Genomic DNA, 19,408 nt, shown 5'->3' with positions numbered 1-19,408 from the left:
CCCCCCCCCCCCCCCTGTGCTAGGGGCCCGGGCCAGAAAATTGGTACCAGGGCCCGAGATGGGATGTGGCGGGCCTGGATAGAATATGCAAAAATAAGACATACGTATTTTTGTGATGCAGCCATACCTAAGCGTGCGTCACAGGAGGGGACTTGAGCCTGTGTTACAGGGGGAGAGGGAAGTTCAGGGCTGCGTTACATTCAAAAATATAATTTTGAGCTGAGTGTCACATAGTTTTCTTAAGGGAAGGGAGGGGGGGGGTGTCAGACCTCCTCACGGGGGCATGCCTTATCTGCATTACAAAGGGCGAAGGGCTCAAAATCCGATGCACAGCATTAAGTTTTTCTGCATCAATATCAATGCTATGCTGACTTTAAAAAAAAAAAAATTTATAAAGTGAGGAAAAATTGGGAGGAGTCGAATGTTCACAAGAAATAAGGCAAGCTAATTCATTCCTTTTCTTTAAACATTTCTATGCTTCAATGTTGGCATATTTGAGGAAATTTAATTAGTTCTGAGCCTCACCGCTTCAGAAAGAAAATGCATGATCAGTAATCATGTTTATACTGGCTCCTATCTGCTAGCAGTCAATACGCCAACCTCTGTGGATCACATAAAAAAGTCGATTTTCAATTTTTCGAACTTACTTTCATGCAGGTATGCCAATGCGCTTATGCTCTTTTATAAAAAAAAATGCCCTCTCTTTGGCAAAGCATTCATTTAAAACGTATCATTGGAAACATTGTTTGGGTTTGAGATACAACAGTAATGAATAAGAAGAACAGATTTTACAATAGAAAAAATAATTTTATTAAAAAGAATGATCTGCAATCTTAACACAACATGAATATTCCAATGAATACGAATCTTTAAATCAAATTGGGCTTTCAAGTAGCGAAAGTTTGGCCACAAATGTTGCTCGAGGATAAAATTAAAAGATAATTAAATAAATAAAAAAAAAACTAAAAAAGTTTCATTGAGTTTAAAAAAAATACTTAGCTGCAGTCAAGAGTATACATTGAACAATATCTTTGCTACAAACATAGACTTAATCCATTATCCTTATCTACAAACAATTCTACTGAATTTCAGTGAAGGTAGAGAATTTGAGAGTTGAGTAAATTGAAATTTGTTCGTTGTTACAAAGGTAAGTAACCCATAAGTAGATAATGAAATGTAAAACTGCTGCTTCTGAAAGATAGGAATTTTCTTTTTTTTTTGGGGGGGGGGGGGCTGTTTTAGCTTTTTTTCGTATACGGCCCAAATTTAATGGAAACAACCAAATACGATGTACTGTAGTAATAAGGCACAATTAATGACGTTAAATAAAATTATAAAGAAAATTAAACAATTCACATCAAAGAAAAAAGTCAAAAAGAAAGAAATATTACTATGATTAAGGGTAGACAACACTATTATAATTTGTAGAGGAAAATAAATAAAAAAGAAATAAAATAAATAATATCAAATTTTCAAAAAAGATACAACACTTAAATATTATATCATCAACAATGGTAACAACTATTCATTAATTATTGCCATCTTATTAGAAACTATTGTTTCTTATTAACCAAAAAGTTCTTCAAACTTTTTAAGTATCATACGTCTTTTTTTTTCCATTTTTAATTTTTTACTTTTGGTTCTTTCTTTTTTACTTTATGATTCTTTTATTTCCACTTTTTCAAATACTTTACTGTAAAACTAAAGTCTACAGGGGCTTAAAATTCTTAAATAAATCATTATTCACATCAAAATATATACACCTTAGAAATTAGAAATAAATTTTCTTAGAACTTCCACAATAAAACAATAAAAAACAGAAATTGATGTGTTGAGAAATGAAGCTGCTTGCTGCAAGATGCGGCGGAAAAATTAATACAGTAAAAGCCCTCCTAATCAAACTCTCTCAGCGGTGGATTCATGGTCTAAGAAAATTTGATGCCCTTCTAGAGGATGTTTTTCGAAACGTAAACAAATTTTGTCTGCTTAAAATTCTTGGAGTTAAAAACGATGGACGATTGAGTCAGACAATTTCTTAGTTTCAGCCCAGTTTTTTCTCAGGTTTTTATTTTGCACTAAGTCGGCTTTCATCTCTGGGTACCGAGTCAACAGAGGAAAATAAAGTGTGAGACAGAAAAGCTACTTGCTTTGAACGAGGTTAGTTGGAGGAAGAGTTGCCAAGCTTCATAGAAAGATCTGTATTGCCTTCAATAAAGACAAATACTATTGAATTGAAAACCGATTTTTTTAATATTAATGCATTGCATTCCATGCCTGCTATTGAATGCTTAGACAACATTCAACCACAATGAAAAATTGCAACATTATCACAACGGCATTGAATTTTCTTCCTACAGGTTAACCTCCTGCCATTTAATTACAATAACTTTCAGGATGAAACTGCCACTAATAGATATTTTACTTGATATGCATGGAAAAAAAGAATGATAATTTCAACTTTATTCCCTGCTGATTTAGGCTAGCTACAAGTGTGTTTAAATCGACCATATCTCTGGCTATCAACCCCACTTCTACCTAGCACTAAAAACAACTAGGAATAGAGTTGAAATTATCATACTCTTTCTGCCTAGAGAGTTTCTACTGTACAATTTGAGAATCAGATTTTTTGGTGGGGAGAGTTAAGACAGTGTAATACATTTATGTACAGTCTATTTGTTCCTGATGTCAGAATGCACGCTCAGAAACTGAATCAACCATTCAAAATTTGACAATTTCTGAAGTTTTATCCTGTGTGAGGGAGCAATTTTGAAGGGAAATTTTCTGTAAGAAACAATTGAAAAAATTGTGTGATTGCATGAATAAAGCTAGAGATCTATTGTTGTTCATCTACCTTTAGGTCAAAGTTGGCAAAAATTGGAATGAAATAACAAAAAAAACTGAAAGCAGTAATTTTGCAGAAAAAAGGTGGGTCTTTCAGCATGATGTCAGTTCGACAATATTGAAATAAAATTAAATAATTGGAACCCCCTCTTTTGAACTGTTCGGCATATTTTCACTTATCTTAACTCGCCCTATCAAAACATACATCGATAAGTGCATGATGAGTGGTGTACATATCCATATCTAAATCTAAATTAACTGTTACAAGTTTTACGTTCTCTGTTTCTGCCATCTCAACAGTAGAGGAATTTTTGGGACACCGTTAAGGTTTTAGAAAAGAGGAGCTCATACATGCAAGGCACATTAACTTTTCAAAATTGACCTAGTGGTCAAAGTTCAAGGGAAGGAGTTAAAGAATTATAAGAGCATATTATCATCAGACTAGCAACTTATACAGCATTGACAACAAAGGGTAATAAAAATAAAGTTTTTCATAAATTTCTAACAGACGTATGAGGGGGCAAAAATCTTAGACAATCTGAATTTTTCAACGTATTAGCCCCTTGCAAGATTAGAATTTTACTTCCAATTTGAGGGAATGTTTGCACTATGACAAAAAAGTAAGTGCAGTATGAAAAATCGGGGAGCAACTTGCCGGGGGGTCAGATGATTCTCGAATGGGCGACTGGCCTATCAAGACCAAAACGTGGACAAGTCTCATAGACACTTGACTATGACAGGGTTTTTTCCCTAGGTCAGCGAGTTTTGTCTCCTGCAAACAATGTGATTTGGGCAAATGTCTAAATGAAAATTGCAAGTCAATTGGAAATTTGGACAACATTTTGGTCAGCACATTGTGTTAACCTTTTGGAAAAAATCCAGTGCATTCCAGAAAATTGTGGAGGCCTAACGCATTTTGCACCCTTGCGACTACTGCTGGCTGCACAGTCTAAGGAAAATACTGTTGAGGTATAGATTGATGATTTTAAGTGATGGAGGGCATGTGTCTTTTTTTTAAAAGTAATTTTAGACTCTCACAGGCAGGAAGAGTCTTAAACTCAAATTGAAGAATTCCTAATAAATGTTACTACTTCATTACTCCTGAAGAAACTAGATAAGTTTCTTAGAATCAGAGAACAAAATTATAGACAAGATGAGACAGATTTCTGATAGAGTTCCTGGCTTTCTTAAAAAAATGTCTTAAAATGAAGGAAATATATCAACCGTTAGAATATAAAGGTAAAGATTGAAACAAAGTGGGCTGATACAGAGATACAAAATTTGTAAACCCAGAATTTGATCTTTTTACAACAAAGGATCTTCCTTACTTACATTATGCTTTCAGAGAATTGATGGAATAAGGTGAAAATAAAGATGAAGACAGAATTCCAAAAATTAAGGCATTTGTAGTTGCTCAAATTAGATAGGAATTAAAAATGATACATAAAAACTTTCAAATCTTGCTATGAGGAGATGGTTATTAGTATTTGTAGAGGTGAATTATAGTGGAAAATTATTATATTTTCATCAAGGATAAGTAGAAAATCATAAGGAAGGCTTTAAAAATTGATCTCATTCTTTTAGGCAGAAAACACAGTTAGCCAAAGACCTCATCTGAATTTAAATAAATAATAAATTATTATCTTTACTACTTAATTATAAAGCTGAGAAAATTAGAAAGTGCAGTGGAAAAAACAAAAGAACGATGGTCTTGGTTACACTAAAATAACTTGAATTTAGAAATTGAAAAATCGCATCTGTCTCCTTGGACCAGTAGTGACTTGAAATTGTTTGTGAAATCCAAGTGTCACTTTTACTTTCAGCTTTGAAGAGAGTTTCGAAAAATATTCTAAAAAGTTATTTCATTCTTTCCTACTGCTGTTGATGGTCAGCAGAATTAAACTGACTTTAGTGAGAAAAATTTTCTTTTTAGATATGATTGGGAGTATTTGATGATGAGTACCTGTACCTGGGACTAAATGTTTTGAGATTAGATCATGATTTTTCAATAGAAGTTTCTACCATTTTATCCCTAACTAATTATGAGACTACCCGATTTGCCTCCAAATGATGTCAATATTACTACTGAGAATTGATAAATACTTTTGAAAACAATCATTGTGGTTATGGTGTCGATAACAAATAGAAGAAATACAATTTCAGAATTGAACAAAATATGCAGTTTTGAATGAATTCAAGACTATACTTAGATTTAGAAAAAAATTGGTACAAATCAAGATCAAGAAGCTTTGAAAGTGTTGACTGGCAAGAACAAACAGAGCCAAGAATTTATAATCAAAATGGAGATTTGGCCAAGAGAAAATATTGTTATACATTTTTCACTAGAAAATAATTCATAGAGAGCCAGAAAAATTTGAAGAAAGAAAGGAAAAAAAAATTATGCTGCCTATTTGAAAGCTGAAGAATATATAATTACACCGACTAAAATTTTAGTAGGTGAGAATTGAAAGATCAGTTGCTCATTGAAGTGAGAAGTGATGTTTAATAATGTAATCTATATTTTACAAATTGATGATTTTGGGAAAATGTCTATGTGCCAATATCACAACCACTAAATGAGGAAATTGTACAAAAAGAAGCTTAAAAAGAAAATTGCAATGCTAAAAATGTTCTGCTGTTTCTAAAATAATCAAGGCAGATAAAGTGATCTAGAGGAGATACAGAGACAGCAGAATTGAAGAAGAAAAAAAATTCCACACATTAAGAAATCTAAAATAAATGCATTTGTTTTACTGTACAACTGATTTGTTCTGTTCGGGCAACATTTGTCATTTTTATTGATAAAATTAGCACCTTCATAGAATAAACATTTTGATTTCAACATAACAAGAAGCATAAATATTTAATAAATTAATAATGAATATAAATATTGACAACATTTTGATTTTCTTTCAATATTTACAAAACGGAAAAGAAGAGGCAACTGTGAACATTTTGATTGCAAGAGGACTCTCATTTAATAAGATAGTAGTCAAAATCAAAATAAGAATCATGTTCTAAGAGTCGATTTTAGATTTTCTACTTCCAAGTAGAAAAAAGATGACAAGGTTGAGAAAAGAAAAAAAGAAGAAAACAACAGGACTATGGCACTTAACATAAAAGATGAGGAAAAATGAGGAGTTGTGCATTTATGCCTCCAAGAGAAGAAAACTAACTTGAGTTAGAATAGAGTTAATGAGTTTTAAGTGACTCACTCAGAACTATAAATCCTTAGTCCCTTGAATACACACGTAAACATAAAAAGTTTAACGTTCTAGTTCCTGAAGAGAGGTATAAAATTAATTCAAGAATACTAGGCGAGCCATTGGTTGAATACTAATGCAACTACACTGAACAATAAAACAGAAACAATGAACATCAGGGGGCACTCAAAGGGACCGATGGCACTTAGATTCGATTTTTACTACAGCTCAACACAGAGGAGAATTTGGCTTTTCAATTCCTGATTCATAAGCACATACATAGTCTGCGGAAGGGAAACTTCAAATGTATATCTCCTTCATCTGTACTTTGAAAGAAGTTTTGGAAAGTATCTTAAGCCTCCGATCGAACGGAAGCTGATAAGGAGTTAGAGAAAAAGGTCAGAAAGAGCAAACAAATTTATGTGCTAAGTTGGTTTTGAGAATTTGAAGGCACTTATTTCAACCAATTACTTTTTTTTATTTATTTTTCTTTTATTTTTTTTTTTTTAGAAATGGACTATTAAAATAGACAAACAAAAAAAATTATGATTAGCTGCTTAAAAAATAAAATAACGAAACTAAAGGTAGAGAAAAAATTTTACAGAACAGTTAGGTACTTTCTATTTCTTTGTTCGAACACTCAGTAAACTATTTAGAAAATTACTTTTTCAGGAAAAAAGGCAAGGATAGAAATATAAAATGTTTCATATTATTTTGATAGTATTGCATTGATGTCTTTTTACATAAGCTCTATGATAAGGCTACATTTGAAAATGATATTTCATGGGGTGAAAAAAAATTAATTCAGGTACATTATGACTTTTACAATCATCAACCATCTTTGGTATTATGCAATACCAAAAAATTAAGGATGAAAACCAACAACCAGTGTTCTCACATTTCAGAGGAACTCATATTTGGAGCATAATAAGGACACTGAAGATTCAAAATACGCTCTCTTTTCGTGTGATAAGGGTTCTTTTAAGTTTACTCCAAGATTCAAACAGAATTGCCTATTGTGAAAATTAGAAAGTTACAAGCACTGAAAAAAGTTCAATTTTTAATGAAACTTCCAATGTTTAGCACCAGATATGCAAGCATTGCACATTAATTATTTTAAGTTGGTTAAATGATTGAGATCACATCTGACTGATTTATGTTTTTGAGAACGTCATTGCTATAAAACATTAAAATCTACTATTTTATTGAGATTACAAGCACTAAAAAATGTATAAAAATCAACACTTGAATTTGGGAGCTCCTGAGACTAAAATGTCAAAACACTGATTGCAATTCTTGGTTTTTCCATTCAGTGATAGACATGGCACTTACATTGAAGTGTCAGAGGCTAGAGGTTTAGTTATTACAGAATACTTATGAAGGGTTAGAAACTGAACATAGAGAGGCTAACATAATATTAATCCAAACATAAAACCCAGTGTTATCTGTCAACGAACAGAGTGAGAGCTGAAGAAAATAAATTCCCAAACAGGGTTTCCCGTCCCATCTCCCTGGGTGCCGTGAGAACGTTTAGTGTAGCAAGGTGGTCAACGCGTGCAGGGCTGTTAGGGTCCTTGTTATTGCACTCCAAGCCTACAGGCCAAAGGTGATGGTAGAGTTATGTTAACAAGAAGAGAAACAAAAAAAAAACCAAGAGTTAGTATTTTACTTATAATCATTGAAACAAAGCACCCAATCCAGATTCTTGACTAAACTCAGTCCTTATAAAGAAGCCCAGTTAAAAACTTTAAAGGAGAGAGGTTCAGGGGAAAAGGTAAAAAAAATTCTGCACTTCATATTCTGATTTTTGGTGTTTAAAAGATATTCCAAATTTGAGCATAAAACGCACAACTTTACTTTGCTTTGAAAGTGAAAATTGTTGTAAAACAGCAATGTGACTGGTGTAAGTTTTACATGAATGACATATATATGTCAAGAAATTAATAAAATGGCATTCATCATCCTTTTAAAAACTTAATTTGGTTCAAAAATCAATGAAACTGGTTTAGTTACCAACAGAGATCTGTACCTGAGAGTTTACTGTTCAACAAGGAAACTCGCTAGAATTTGAGAGGACGAGAGTACGTGGTCAAATTTTTGGCTGGTTACAAATATCTTTCATGAAACAGCATGAGTGGCACAAATTAGTTTTTTAAAACACTCTTTCATGTACATATAACTTTTGATAGGTTTAATTAAAAACAGAAACTCTCAATCATTTCTAAGTTTGCTTTTAAACCAGTCTTTGATCAATAAATTCAGACTCTGAATTACGTTTGTATCTTTTGCTCAGACATTTTCCCTTTTCTTTCCTAGGTCAGGTTAAATTGAAATCGATATTAGTTAAACAATTATTATTTTGGTAGAGATAAAATGAGATAGAATTGAAAGCAGAACTTGGCAGATAACTTATAGTATTTTTACTTCATCATTGACAAATCAATGAAGACAGTGGCACCTTCGAGTTCACATAAATTTTTAACTTGGCTTTCTTAAGACTATGCGACTGGTTTAGCATCGATCACAAATCAGGCTTAAATTGATCTCAATAAATCTGTACTTCTGAAATTTTGGACAAAGTTGAGACTTGACTTAAATCAACTTTACAAGCTGGGTTATGAATAGGAAGCGCACCAACCTTGGAGTGAGGTTCTCATATTCTCAAAGCATGTACAACTCTTAATGAGAAAAATATTAAATGCTCATGAAGGAATTTAAATGAAAATAATGTAAAAAAGTTAAAAATACTGTACAGATTAGGTGCGAATGATAAGATTAATGTGATAAGATCAAAAGAAGAGAAAAGGACTGGAGAATTTTTATACGGATATTAACATCTGCTTGCATTGTCAAATTTTTGCAGGAGCAGATAATTTGATTCAAAGCAGTGACGAAAGCAAAAGGAATCCACTTTTTTTGCGAAAAAAATTATCGGGCATCAGAGCTGATTCTGGGAAAATGTTCTCTTTAAAAGCAACAATTTACTAAAAACACGAACAAATGGACCAAGTTAAATAAAACCCACAAGTCGCATCAAGTTTGAACTGAGAAAAAGAGGTTTGAAGTTTTATTCTCCGTAAGGTTTAGGAGAAAGTTTAATAACAATTTCCACGTTCAAAATATTTTTTTTTTTTCTTTTAATTTATGGCAGGGGAAAATTTACGGCCGGAAGAATTCAAAACTCTCCTAACTCATGTTTCTCCAAAATGCGACTTGGTGCAATTTGCTAAACATGGTCCAAATGAGCATAAGAGCATTAGACGATTACTTGCACGCAAGCAATTCATCTGTGGCAAAGAATTGTTTGATTTGATTGAATCGCAGTTGAATATTGTTAGATTTCACATGTTAGTTATCTACAGAAAGTCCGAAACTAGAGTTTCCAGACAGATCAATGTTTATACCACGAACCGTAAAAAATAGAAGCAGAAGATAGAGAAAAAAACATTCCTTAAAAACTAGTTTACCGAACTAGTTATGCATTCTTTCAGAGTGGACAAAACAGTTTTCACTTTAACACAACAGAGTTTAGATCATTATCAGAAACCAGATGACTTTCAGATTACCCTTAAAAACTTTGGCCCGGGAGTTTAAAGGACAATATTTGTAAATTGAAAAGTTTGTGCCCTTGGTCTGTTGATCATCACTCACGCCTGAGAAGTTGTACCATAATACAATACAAGGAGCCATTCCCCTCTGACCTAGTTTCTTGGATTTTTAAGGAGGAAAATCCGTTACGAGCTCAACGGTATCTCATATCATTGATTCATAGTTATTTTTTTTTTTAAGGAAATGCACAATTTTGTGCAGAATTGTTGTAAGGACATAACAGAAAAGAATGTCAGAATATGTTAAGAGGAGGGTTTTGCATTTTAAAACACTATCATTCCATAAGTGGAGGCCATGCATAATTACTCAGCTGGATCGAGAAATATAATCGGGTACTTTGAAAATGAAGAAAACCAGATGTACTTCAAAGAGAGAGGCAACGATATCGATTTTTATTAAAAACTCTCTTCATCAAAAAGAGATCTGAGCGGAAAGAAAATTTTGGTAGGAATTAAAAGTTCTCCTACAGAGTCACACTCATTTCAGCCGTGAAATTTGAAAGGAAGAGTTCCAGGATTTAAACTATTTTTCAATTCTGGGTTTGTACCTTCTTTAATAAAAAATAAAAAGATAGGTCCTGTAAATAATTTCAATACTCAACAGTTACTCTGGATCTCTTTTGCTGTTTTCGCTCAGATAGAAAAAAAAAGGGTGATTGCATGCCCGAGTAATCTATTGTTACCTGGTTTCTCAATTCAACTGCCTTCTGTGTTGCTTTTATTGTTAAAATAAGTACAACTATTAAAAATTTAGGGGCACTGATTGGATAGTGAAGAGAGAGCATGAACCTATTTCTTGTAAATTTTGAGTTGTTTCAAATCACCCCTAAAAAGAGACTCACGAAGCATTATTTTATGGTCTTGATTTGTGAGCACAAATCCTGTCGGTCAATTGGTGTGTTCACAACGCATTACCCAAGGAAAAAGTAAAGAAGAAGAAAAGACCCTGATTGATTCATTTATTTTTATTCACACTCCTGAGCTTTTGCCACAAAGTAAGGTCTGCTATCTGCTACAGACGCTCAAATGCATTTGAGACAGAATACTTCCTTTGAATAAAGAATATCACATGACTGGTGACTTCATTGGAAAAAAAGACTTTAGGAATTCACAGAGATTACCAAAAGTGAAGGACACGGTGGGAAGTTTCTTGGCTCTGTCAAAATGCACGAGGAGGATTCTTTCTTATTATGAACTATTTTGTACAGTACGTGTTTACACATACCCTGTACTGAAGTACTGAGTACGAAGAAATGCAGTACTAGTGGTATGAAATGAATGAATTTCTTCAAAAAAGTCTAAATACAAATCAATATTATTGTAGATGGACTACCGTTGCATGAATGAGTCAACTGGATTTATTTATGAAGCTCTCCATTTACAAGGACATTTCTTGACTCATGAGTGATAAGTCTGGATGACTTCGATTGTATATTATGAGAAGTTTTTAGCATTCAAATTTGAATGTGCTTAAATGAATAGGAAAATATTTGTCCATTCAGAATTTTTGAAAATTTTCTCTCAACAGAAGACAGAACTTCTTGGCATACAAATCCCTTGGCGTAGAAAAATCACTGAAAACTCCGCTAGCTCATTCAAACTTCATAATTCCTTAGAACATCCCCAAAAGAGGATTTGTCGATTCTTAACGAAATTTCAGGTATACTTAATTATAATCAGTCGATTCTTCAGAAGTGAAGTATTTGCAAAAAGTCAAATATTTTTAGGTGATTGCATTGACCACGTTCATAGCGAAATAATATTGAATTTGAAACTTTGTCCTAAAAACAAGCTTTGTACATTCACTCAGTTCAAAATTTGGCATTTACACGAAATATATATAGGATGAAGCAGTCAAAGTTGCCTTTGATTCATAATAACTTCTTCAATCAGTACATTCCCTACCACTACTTTCATTCAACACTAAATTTGAGTCCTTTTCTCTTCTGCATCAAAAGTCGTATTCAACTTCTAATTTAATAGATTTCTGCTTTTATAAAAATTAAGTATCAGTCCTAAAAACGGGCTACAAAGGAGCCAAACTAGAACTGCACAATGTAGTACCTGAAAAAAAGACAATAATTATTACACAAAAAACAGGAATTGTCGAATGAGACAACTAACCTTGTGCTCTAATTGACAATGGGAGTTCCAACCCTCTGGTAGGGATGGTCCCGCATCTGGCCCAAATGTCTTCGCTGCTTAGCCACAGCAGCTGCTGCGGCACCTGTCACATAAATTACGTTCATTCTCTCCATCCAAAAAAATCATAAAGCAAATAGAAAAAGAAAAGGAAAAACAGGGGATCTTGAAAAAGAAAAAAATCAAAATATTGGGAGGATTCAGATAATATGGGGCGAAATGTAGAGGATCTTAATTAACAGTGTTAAACTCTACTATCCTCATTTTCACAGGGATCTTAAATGTAATCATTCTATTTATCGATAATGATTACATGACAAGTCTGACTGCAGATTCTTCAAGATAGGTATTGGGATTATTGTTGCAGGCCACTTAGGGAGAAAGGTGCTTTTTTTTGTGTATTTTCAAAAAGCAAATGCATTATTTTAATCTCCCTTGATGCACGACCTAAGCTGAAGACATTCAATTGAGTACCAAACAAAGGCTACAAATAACGCATATAATAGACATTCAGACTTTTATATGGAGTGAAAAGAAAAATTTAAGGAAAATTGAATAATAAAAGTTAATTTCAATGGGATGCCAAGTTATAGCTGGATTAAAGTCTTAGAATGAAAGGAGATCATTTGATCTTAGAAGAGAGATGGGAGTAGTATTTTCAAAGAGGTCTGAATGAACAGAATATCTTCATCTATGCCATGAAATGCAGTATCGCAATAGCTATTGGCTGTTAGCTGATAGGTCAAAATTCCAAGTTTTTGCTTTTTTGAGTGCATGAATAAGGTTCAAAAATAATGGGATTAAATTAAATTTTGTCTTAAGATTCATTGCTATGCCACAAATAATGGACAGCAGAGCATGAGGACAGTTATAACTGATGATGATGATGTTGATGATGAAATAGAAACCTAAAAATGAATGTGCTTGATTTCTGCATAGTTTGTTATTTGTAAATTTACTTATTTAAGAATTTAGGCGGTAAATATTGAGTATCAAGCTGAAAAGAACTTAACCAGGAGATTAAAAGAGGATAAAGAAAGCAAGGTATAACACTTCATCAGTAGCTGAAAAAAATAACTTAGGGTTAATAATTAAGTCAAAATGGATGTTATTGCAACTGGTACCCTGCGTAGAACCTGTAAACATGTCATGTGATAGCAACTATTGTGCCACAATAAATTAAATTTCTTTGAAGCACCCAGCAGGTTGTTAATCAGGTTAAAATGTGTTGAAAAATCTTTCATCTTAGTTAAAATTGTGTCCACACAAGATCAGTTAGTTGAGTAGAAGGGCAAAATAACCCTGTATAACTGAAAGCTGATGCAGACATATAAAGAAGGGTGAAAGATGATTACATGATAATAACACAATTATTAAGTTATTAGAGTTAAAATTAAAATTTGTGATGCACCCAATGAAAAGGGGGCACAGGGTGAAAAAAATAAAAATCTATATAAATATATTTTTGCATTTTGGGGTTTATTCTGAACCATTAGCCGCAAAAAGAATAATTAAATAAAAAATAAAGAAGTCAAAAATTGACTTTCCTAGAAAATTCTAAAACTAGAGACCAAGACAATTTCGCGAAAAATGCAGTTCCTGCTGGTCAAAATTTTTAAACCATATATGTAACTAAGAGCATAACTTTGCTATATTGTAAGCATTTGATGACAGCTGTTCAGCTGAGTCGAATGAAGTCCTCACGCTGTGGCCAGTTTTGAACCCCTTCACTTAAACGTTCATAACATCATTGAAAATACAAATTATGACTTGAAATTTGAACTTTACATTCTCAAGGTGAATAAAAATCAATTTACATTTAAAACTGTAAATTGATAATTTGACCGAAACTGTGTTTTTTCACTCTTCTGAAAAATTTGGGATTTCACCTCGAGTCCCTTTTTCATCAAGTGCAACACCCTAAAGATAACAGGCGAGAGGATCGTGTCAATTTTATGGTTAATGAGATAAACTATGTCCTTGGTTAAGGAGTCACAGGAAGAAATTGGAAGTTCAAGGGGTATAATTTTTTTGCTATCTACACAAAACTGAAATTCTTTTGAGCTGTGAGAACCAGGCAAAACATCAGATGAAAAAAAAAAACACTAAGATATTTGCAGCCACAACTCTTAAAGAATTGTACCTTTTGTTTTAAAAAAACAATTTACAGGCAGTCACAGTTACAAAAGACTTTCAAACGCCGTGCAAAATTTTTTAAAAAAAAGCATGCAGAGAGAGAGTAAATCAGGCAAAAATGACAGCTAAAAGTAAAATTAAGATAAATCCATAAGATTCTCCAATAGAAAGATTAATAAAGAAAAGAAGGAGCAATAAGTCAAGACCAGATACCAGCAAACATTTTACAATTAACTCGGGAATGAAATATTTCATTACAGAATAGCCTCATTTTAATAAACGGATGAGATTCGATTCATTCTCATCTGAGCAGGTTACCTAAGGTAAAACAATGAGATAGATGATTTAGCAAAGCTTTTGAGTTTTGATGATGTTGAAAATCATAACAGAGACAATACTTTAAAATTAATTTGTTGTATTCCACAAGAGAATGTTACTTAAATAACAATCTTACATTAATAAAAGAAGATTTGGTTGTTATGAAAAAACCATTCATAACTTTTCTGCTGCCTACGCACATGTGTTCCTATCAAGCTAAATTACTTCTCATTCAAGTAAACTATTGTGGGCGAGAGTGGTTGCAATATTTTAGAGAATGTATGAATGCAAAGCTTGGAATCACTTTTTCCATTTTTTCTTTCTCTTTTTTTCCTCTTTGATATTGTTGTCAGGTTGTCATGGCTTCGAACTGGAGTGAATACTAAACGATTTCCACAGAAAAATCAGATGAACGAATCAGATGTTCAGTTGACTTACTTGTTCACTAACTTCTTCTTCTATTTGTTATTTGTATTTGTTTTGTAAAGATGTATAATCTCAATGAAAATAATTTCACTTGTAATGAAGCCTAATTAAAATGCAGTAGTTTAATATTCTGAGGAATGAATGAAACTTAAAAATTAAGCGCATACTGAGAATGTCCTATGAAAATAGTAATACTGGTGATGGATTTTGAAAAATGAGGGTGACATTCCAGTATTAAAAAAATGCTGCTTGACAAGTTCATTTCTAGGCAATGCTTTCCGAGATAATGTTCTCAATTCTACATTAAAACTTCTGTTGGAAGATTGACTGAAAAAAGTCTTACTTGTATTATACTAAAGATAATCGAGATAGATGAAGGAAAACTGCAGGAGAGACTTTTACTGAAATGAAAAAAAAAGCAAGAATCTAACAACAAGCTGCTTTTAGAAACATCTTTTTTTTTTTTTTTTACTACCTTCTCTTTTGCCTGAAACATATTTAGTTTTGGTTCAGTAGGTATAACTAGAGTTTTCTTTGAAATACTAAAAATAAATGTTGATAGTCATAAAACCAGTTCATAATGAACGATTGTTACAAGTATGAATTAACTGATGGAAGTATTCAACAATGAAATAAATAAATAAAATTATTTATGATACTTTCATTTTCAGCAAATATTGAATTTTTAATGAAAGTGAAGTCAGATTGGGAGGGACTCGCTGAATTAAAAAATTAAAACTGAAGTTGGGCAATCCTGCAGTTGAGTGAGAAATGTCTGATGATTAAATCAAAATGCAAAAAATGCGAGAGCAATAAAAAGGGGAATCTAAAACATCAAAAGTTAATTTATAGAATGCAGATTTATTCTTTCCTTTTTTTCTTTTTTTTTGGTGATGAACATAAGAATATTTTAAGCGTAGACTCGAAACTCTAAATTTTACTTAAAAAAGTGTGCTGTCGAGAAAGACTTAAAATAAACAGGATAAAATAAAAAATAGAATAACACAAAACAAAATAAACAGAAAATAAAAAAATATAAACTATCATTGAATGATGTATAAATAAAAGTATAAAATGTCAACAAGAGCCGTTGAGTATTCATAGCAGAAATAAAAATATACTTAGATCAAAAATATACACATATAAATGAATACATGTATATTCCTCTGAATAAATAATATATACACAAATTTACAGTTTGTGAAGTACAAAAAAGAACTACGACTAATTTACCATAGAATTAACTAAATCTCTAAAGGCTGCGCCTTCGGTAAATCATGCTTCAAAACATAAACATAGATTGCTATCGAACTAGAGTCTGGCGCAAGTGCAATGTTCTTTCCAAACCAACCCTAATTAGATATCACACCAACCATCTCCTTTGAACAGCCTTTTGATTACATGAAAAGAGATGAGACAGCATTTAACTTTAATCCTTTCTGTTTATGATTAAATCACTCAAAATTCTGTATCAATAGCTACAGTCGAAAAATGCCTACATCAGATCGTGATGTTGTAAGTCTTCCTCATGTTGTAGTTTTTTAAAAGAAAACTAATCAACAGGTTCTAATAAAATTATTGGTAAATTTTCTTCACTCCTGCTTAGAAAAATTGCAACAAAATGTGAGGAAACATTAGAGCACTCCTACTTCAATTGTGAAGATGCAGAGTTTTTATGAAGTACATAAATCTTTGACTGTGCTGAGGTGATAGGTGGTGTGATAAAGAAAGAGTACAGTTAAAATCCATGCATGAAAATTGAATTTCTGAAGAGAACTAGTGCATGGCACAATTTGCTAATTTTTGAGGAGTGACAGAAAGGACAGTCCTCAGAGGATTGCAGGTTAAGCTGGTGCAGCAGGTAACGAAAGCGGCCCTGGGAGAGCACGGGTGGTGGGAGCACGAGCGTCAGCGCTGATCGGGCCAAGAGCGAGGGTTATGGTTGGCTTGGAGCCAATGGGTCACACCCCAACCGCGAGCCACCGCTGCTCTGGAATGAGGATCCAACCGTACAGCAAACCCATTCCATTAACAACTAAGGCTCAGGGCTTCTGTATAACTTTTAATACCTTTCTTACGCCCCATCCTCTGGTATCTCTAGTCCAATTTCAGGACAAAAACATCGCGTTTTCAAACATTAAAAGAACAAACCAAATCAACTTGGTTGAAAAACGAATTAAAGATCTAAACTGCTTGAGAATTAAGACATTCTGAAGGCATTTTTAAAAAATTATTATACAAAAAATTAGTGCAAAATAGAAAAAGATGTATGCCTAGAAATGCTATAAACTTTTTGAGCATGATTGTGCAGGGGGGAAAACCATGCAGAGATCATCTGATTTCATTAAATTGATTATTTTGAAATACTGATTATGAAAAATTCAGCCCAACTTATTTGAACTACAAGATTAAGGACCTTTAATCGGCACATTTTATCAATTTTTTTTCTATCTTATAAAAGATTTGAAATATGAGGGAATCAAAGCGTAAACTTTTAAAGCATCGAAGAAAAATAATTTTTTCACTTATGTTTCATATTCTTAGAAAGAAATTTTGTTTCCATTCTTCATATGAAGAGTTGACATCAAAATTCAAGATCATCACTAGACTCAATTTAACCACTGATGGACACAGCTCATTCCTGGCTCATTCAATATGCATTTATTGACTGCAGCAGTTCTCTTCCAAGCGGCAGTATTTTTGAAAAATTTAAGTTTAAAAATTTTTCAAGTGGCAAGCATTAGTACAATACCTAAGATAAAGTTTGATGCTCTGCGAGCATTGAGAAACATTGAATCAATGTTTTTTTCTTCTACTGTTGGTCAGAGTAGTGCTGGCTGAGGCTCTCAAGCAATTACCAACAGGTAAAATTCATGATGTTTAAGGTGCAAATTTTTCAAAATAGATACTTTGGGTATATTTTACATGGGGTCAGAATTAATTAAAAGTTATACAGTCTCCCTGTAAAAACAGTCATACCACAAGAAACAAACAAAATGATTTCATTACTTCTCAACTGTGACGTCCCAGGATAATTGACGATGCTACAGTAAATACCTAGTTTAGATTATTTATCATTCTTTCATGTTTTCTTGGTTGTTTTGATTAAGAACTGATGAATGAAAGAATCATATTGCGACAAGATTCTGCGGTGATGACGATCCTTCAATTACTTTCAAATTTACAAAGAAAGAAAGAAAAAAATAGAGAAAAAAAGACATGCATCAGAAAATAAAACTTTAGTAACTATCTTCTCCACGCCTACACCATAAAAAAATGATTGGAATTATCGACCGAAAGAGTAGAGGGGGAGGAGAGAGAAGGGGGCCGAAGAGGGAGAAATCTAGCAATTTCAGTTGTAAGGGAGCTGTAGGCTACTTTTTACTTAGGGGCATCCTAAAGATGAAACAAAAAAATGTTGTCATTTAAGTATAAATATCTGAGGAAACTGAATTGTTGGATAGGAACTTGATTGTCTGGCCACATATATTGTTTGATTAATTCACCCATACCTCTCATACTCAATAAAGATTGGAAAAACTTGGTGAGACTATTTGTTCAACATTTTGAAAGTTGAACCAAATAAAATGAAAGAGCTTTCGGCAAGAATTTGGGGGGAAACTGACAGATGGTCAAAATGTATCCAAATTAATGTATTATTAAAATATCATACAGGAAAAGAGGATCTCACACTAGATGCGTATAATTATGTGACGTGTCTCATTTTGAAATATTTCATGAGTACTTAAACTCTTACCATGTTTTCTGAACACGGTAAATGGAGAAGTAGTTAAAAACCCAGGAGGTAAAGGTCATTTTTTTTACTTTTCATGAAGGAGTCTAACACATTATACGGATGGAAACAAACGTTTTTCCTCTTTTTGGAGTGAATGGGCATCAAGAAGACATCTGACTGCTTAGATTTTTGAAGTGAATACAAGTCAGATCATGCAAGGAATGATTTGCTACCTGGGTCTATTTTTCAAAGAAATATTTAAGAAAAATCAGAGGTGTATGAGGGCCGATAAAACTTCCACACAAAACCCGATAGCTAAAACAGCCCGTTTCCTAAAATACTGATAAAAACTAGGCAATAATATTTGCAGACCTCCTCTACTGAGACTTTCACAGCATCTTGAGACAAGATAATTAAATTTTTTATCACAGAAAAATTCAGAACTCTACATCGAGACAGTGTAACTCATTACAGTTCTGATTCTTGACCACAATAATACAATACATTTTGGATATCCCTGTGGTATCCACTCTATAAGTATAGAATGAGGCAAGAGTCAAGAATCATCTTCTGGCAAAATATAAGAGTGTAGAAGTATCCTTCAGAATACTTTACACTTATGACTTTATTATATTTTATATAGAAAAGAGGACAGATTTAGAAGAGAGTATTAACAGCAAGCAGTGAAAATTTTCAAATAACAAATACAACGAATACTGAACGAATAAAAAACAGTGACCAGGTACAAAAAATACAATGCACTTTTACTTCCACAGACGAATTAAAAAAGATTCACGAAGCGTTTTCCTTTCTAATTTGAACATTTCTGCTAAAATCTTGAACGTATGAGAGCTGTCGTGTAAGTAACGTCGAAACTAAGGATTCATTGACTTTATGGACAAGATGATAAAATGAAATTATTTTCTGTATTATTTGATGGTATGTCCATGGCTATAGTCAAAATATGTAAATCTTAGATTAGAACATTGTAAGTCGCT

General features: G+C 32.8%; 1 protein-coding gene across 6 annotated transcripts in view; it reads right to left on the bottom strand.

Annotated features, from left to right (window-relative positions):
* Positions 1 to 1,619: 1,619 nt before the first annotated feature.
* Positions 1,620 to 19,408, bottom strand: part of how (protein held out wings) — a 133,797-nt gene continuing 116,008 nt past the window's right edge. For 4 of the 6 annotated variants that reach the window (XM_072306124.1, XM_019045596.2, XM_072306125.1 and 1 more), the window contains exons 7-8: positions 11,777 to 11,879; positions 1,620 to 7,637 (exon numbers count right to left, since the gene is read on the bottom strand). In XM_072306124.1, the coding sequence (XP_072162225.1) occupies positions 11,785 to 11,879 (95 nt within the window). In that variant the 3' untranslated portion in view covers positions 1,620 to 7,637; positions 11,777 to 11,784. Of the gene's footprint in view, positions 7,638 to 11,776; positions 11,880 to 15,515; positions 16,665 to 19,408 lie in introns of those variants that run through there. The other 2 variants (XM_072306126.1, XM_072306127.1) reach the window with 2 other exon arrangements.

The sequence above is a fragment of the Bemisia tabaci genome, chromosome 1, assembly GCF_918797505.1.
Source record: "Bemisia tabaci chromosome 1, PGI_BMITA_v3".
In the NCBI taxonomy this organism is placed as follows: Eukaryota; Metazoa; Arthropoda; class Insecta; order Hemiptera; family Aleyrodidae; genus Bemisia; species Bemisia tabaci.
The sequence above is the reverse complement of the archived record's forward strand: the minus strand, read 5'-3'. Positions and strand labels throughout refer to the sequence as shown.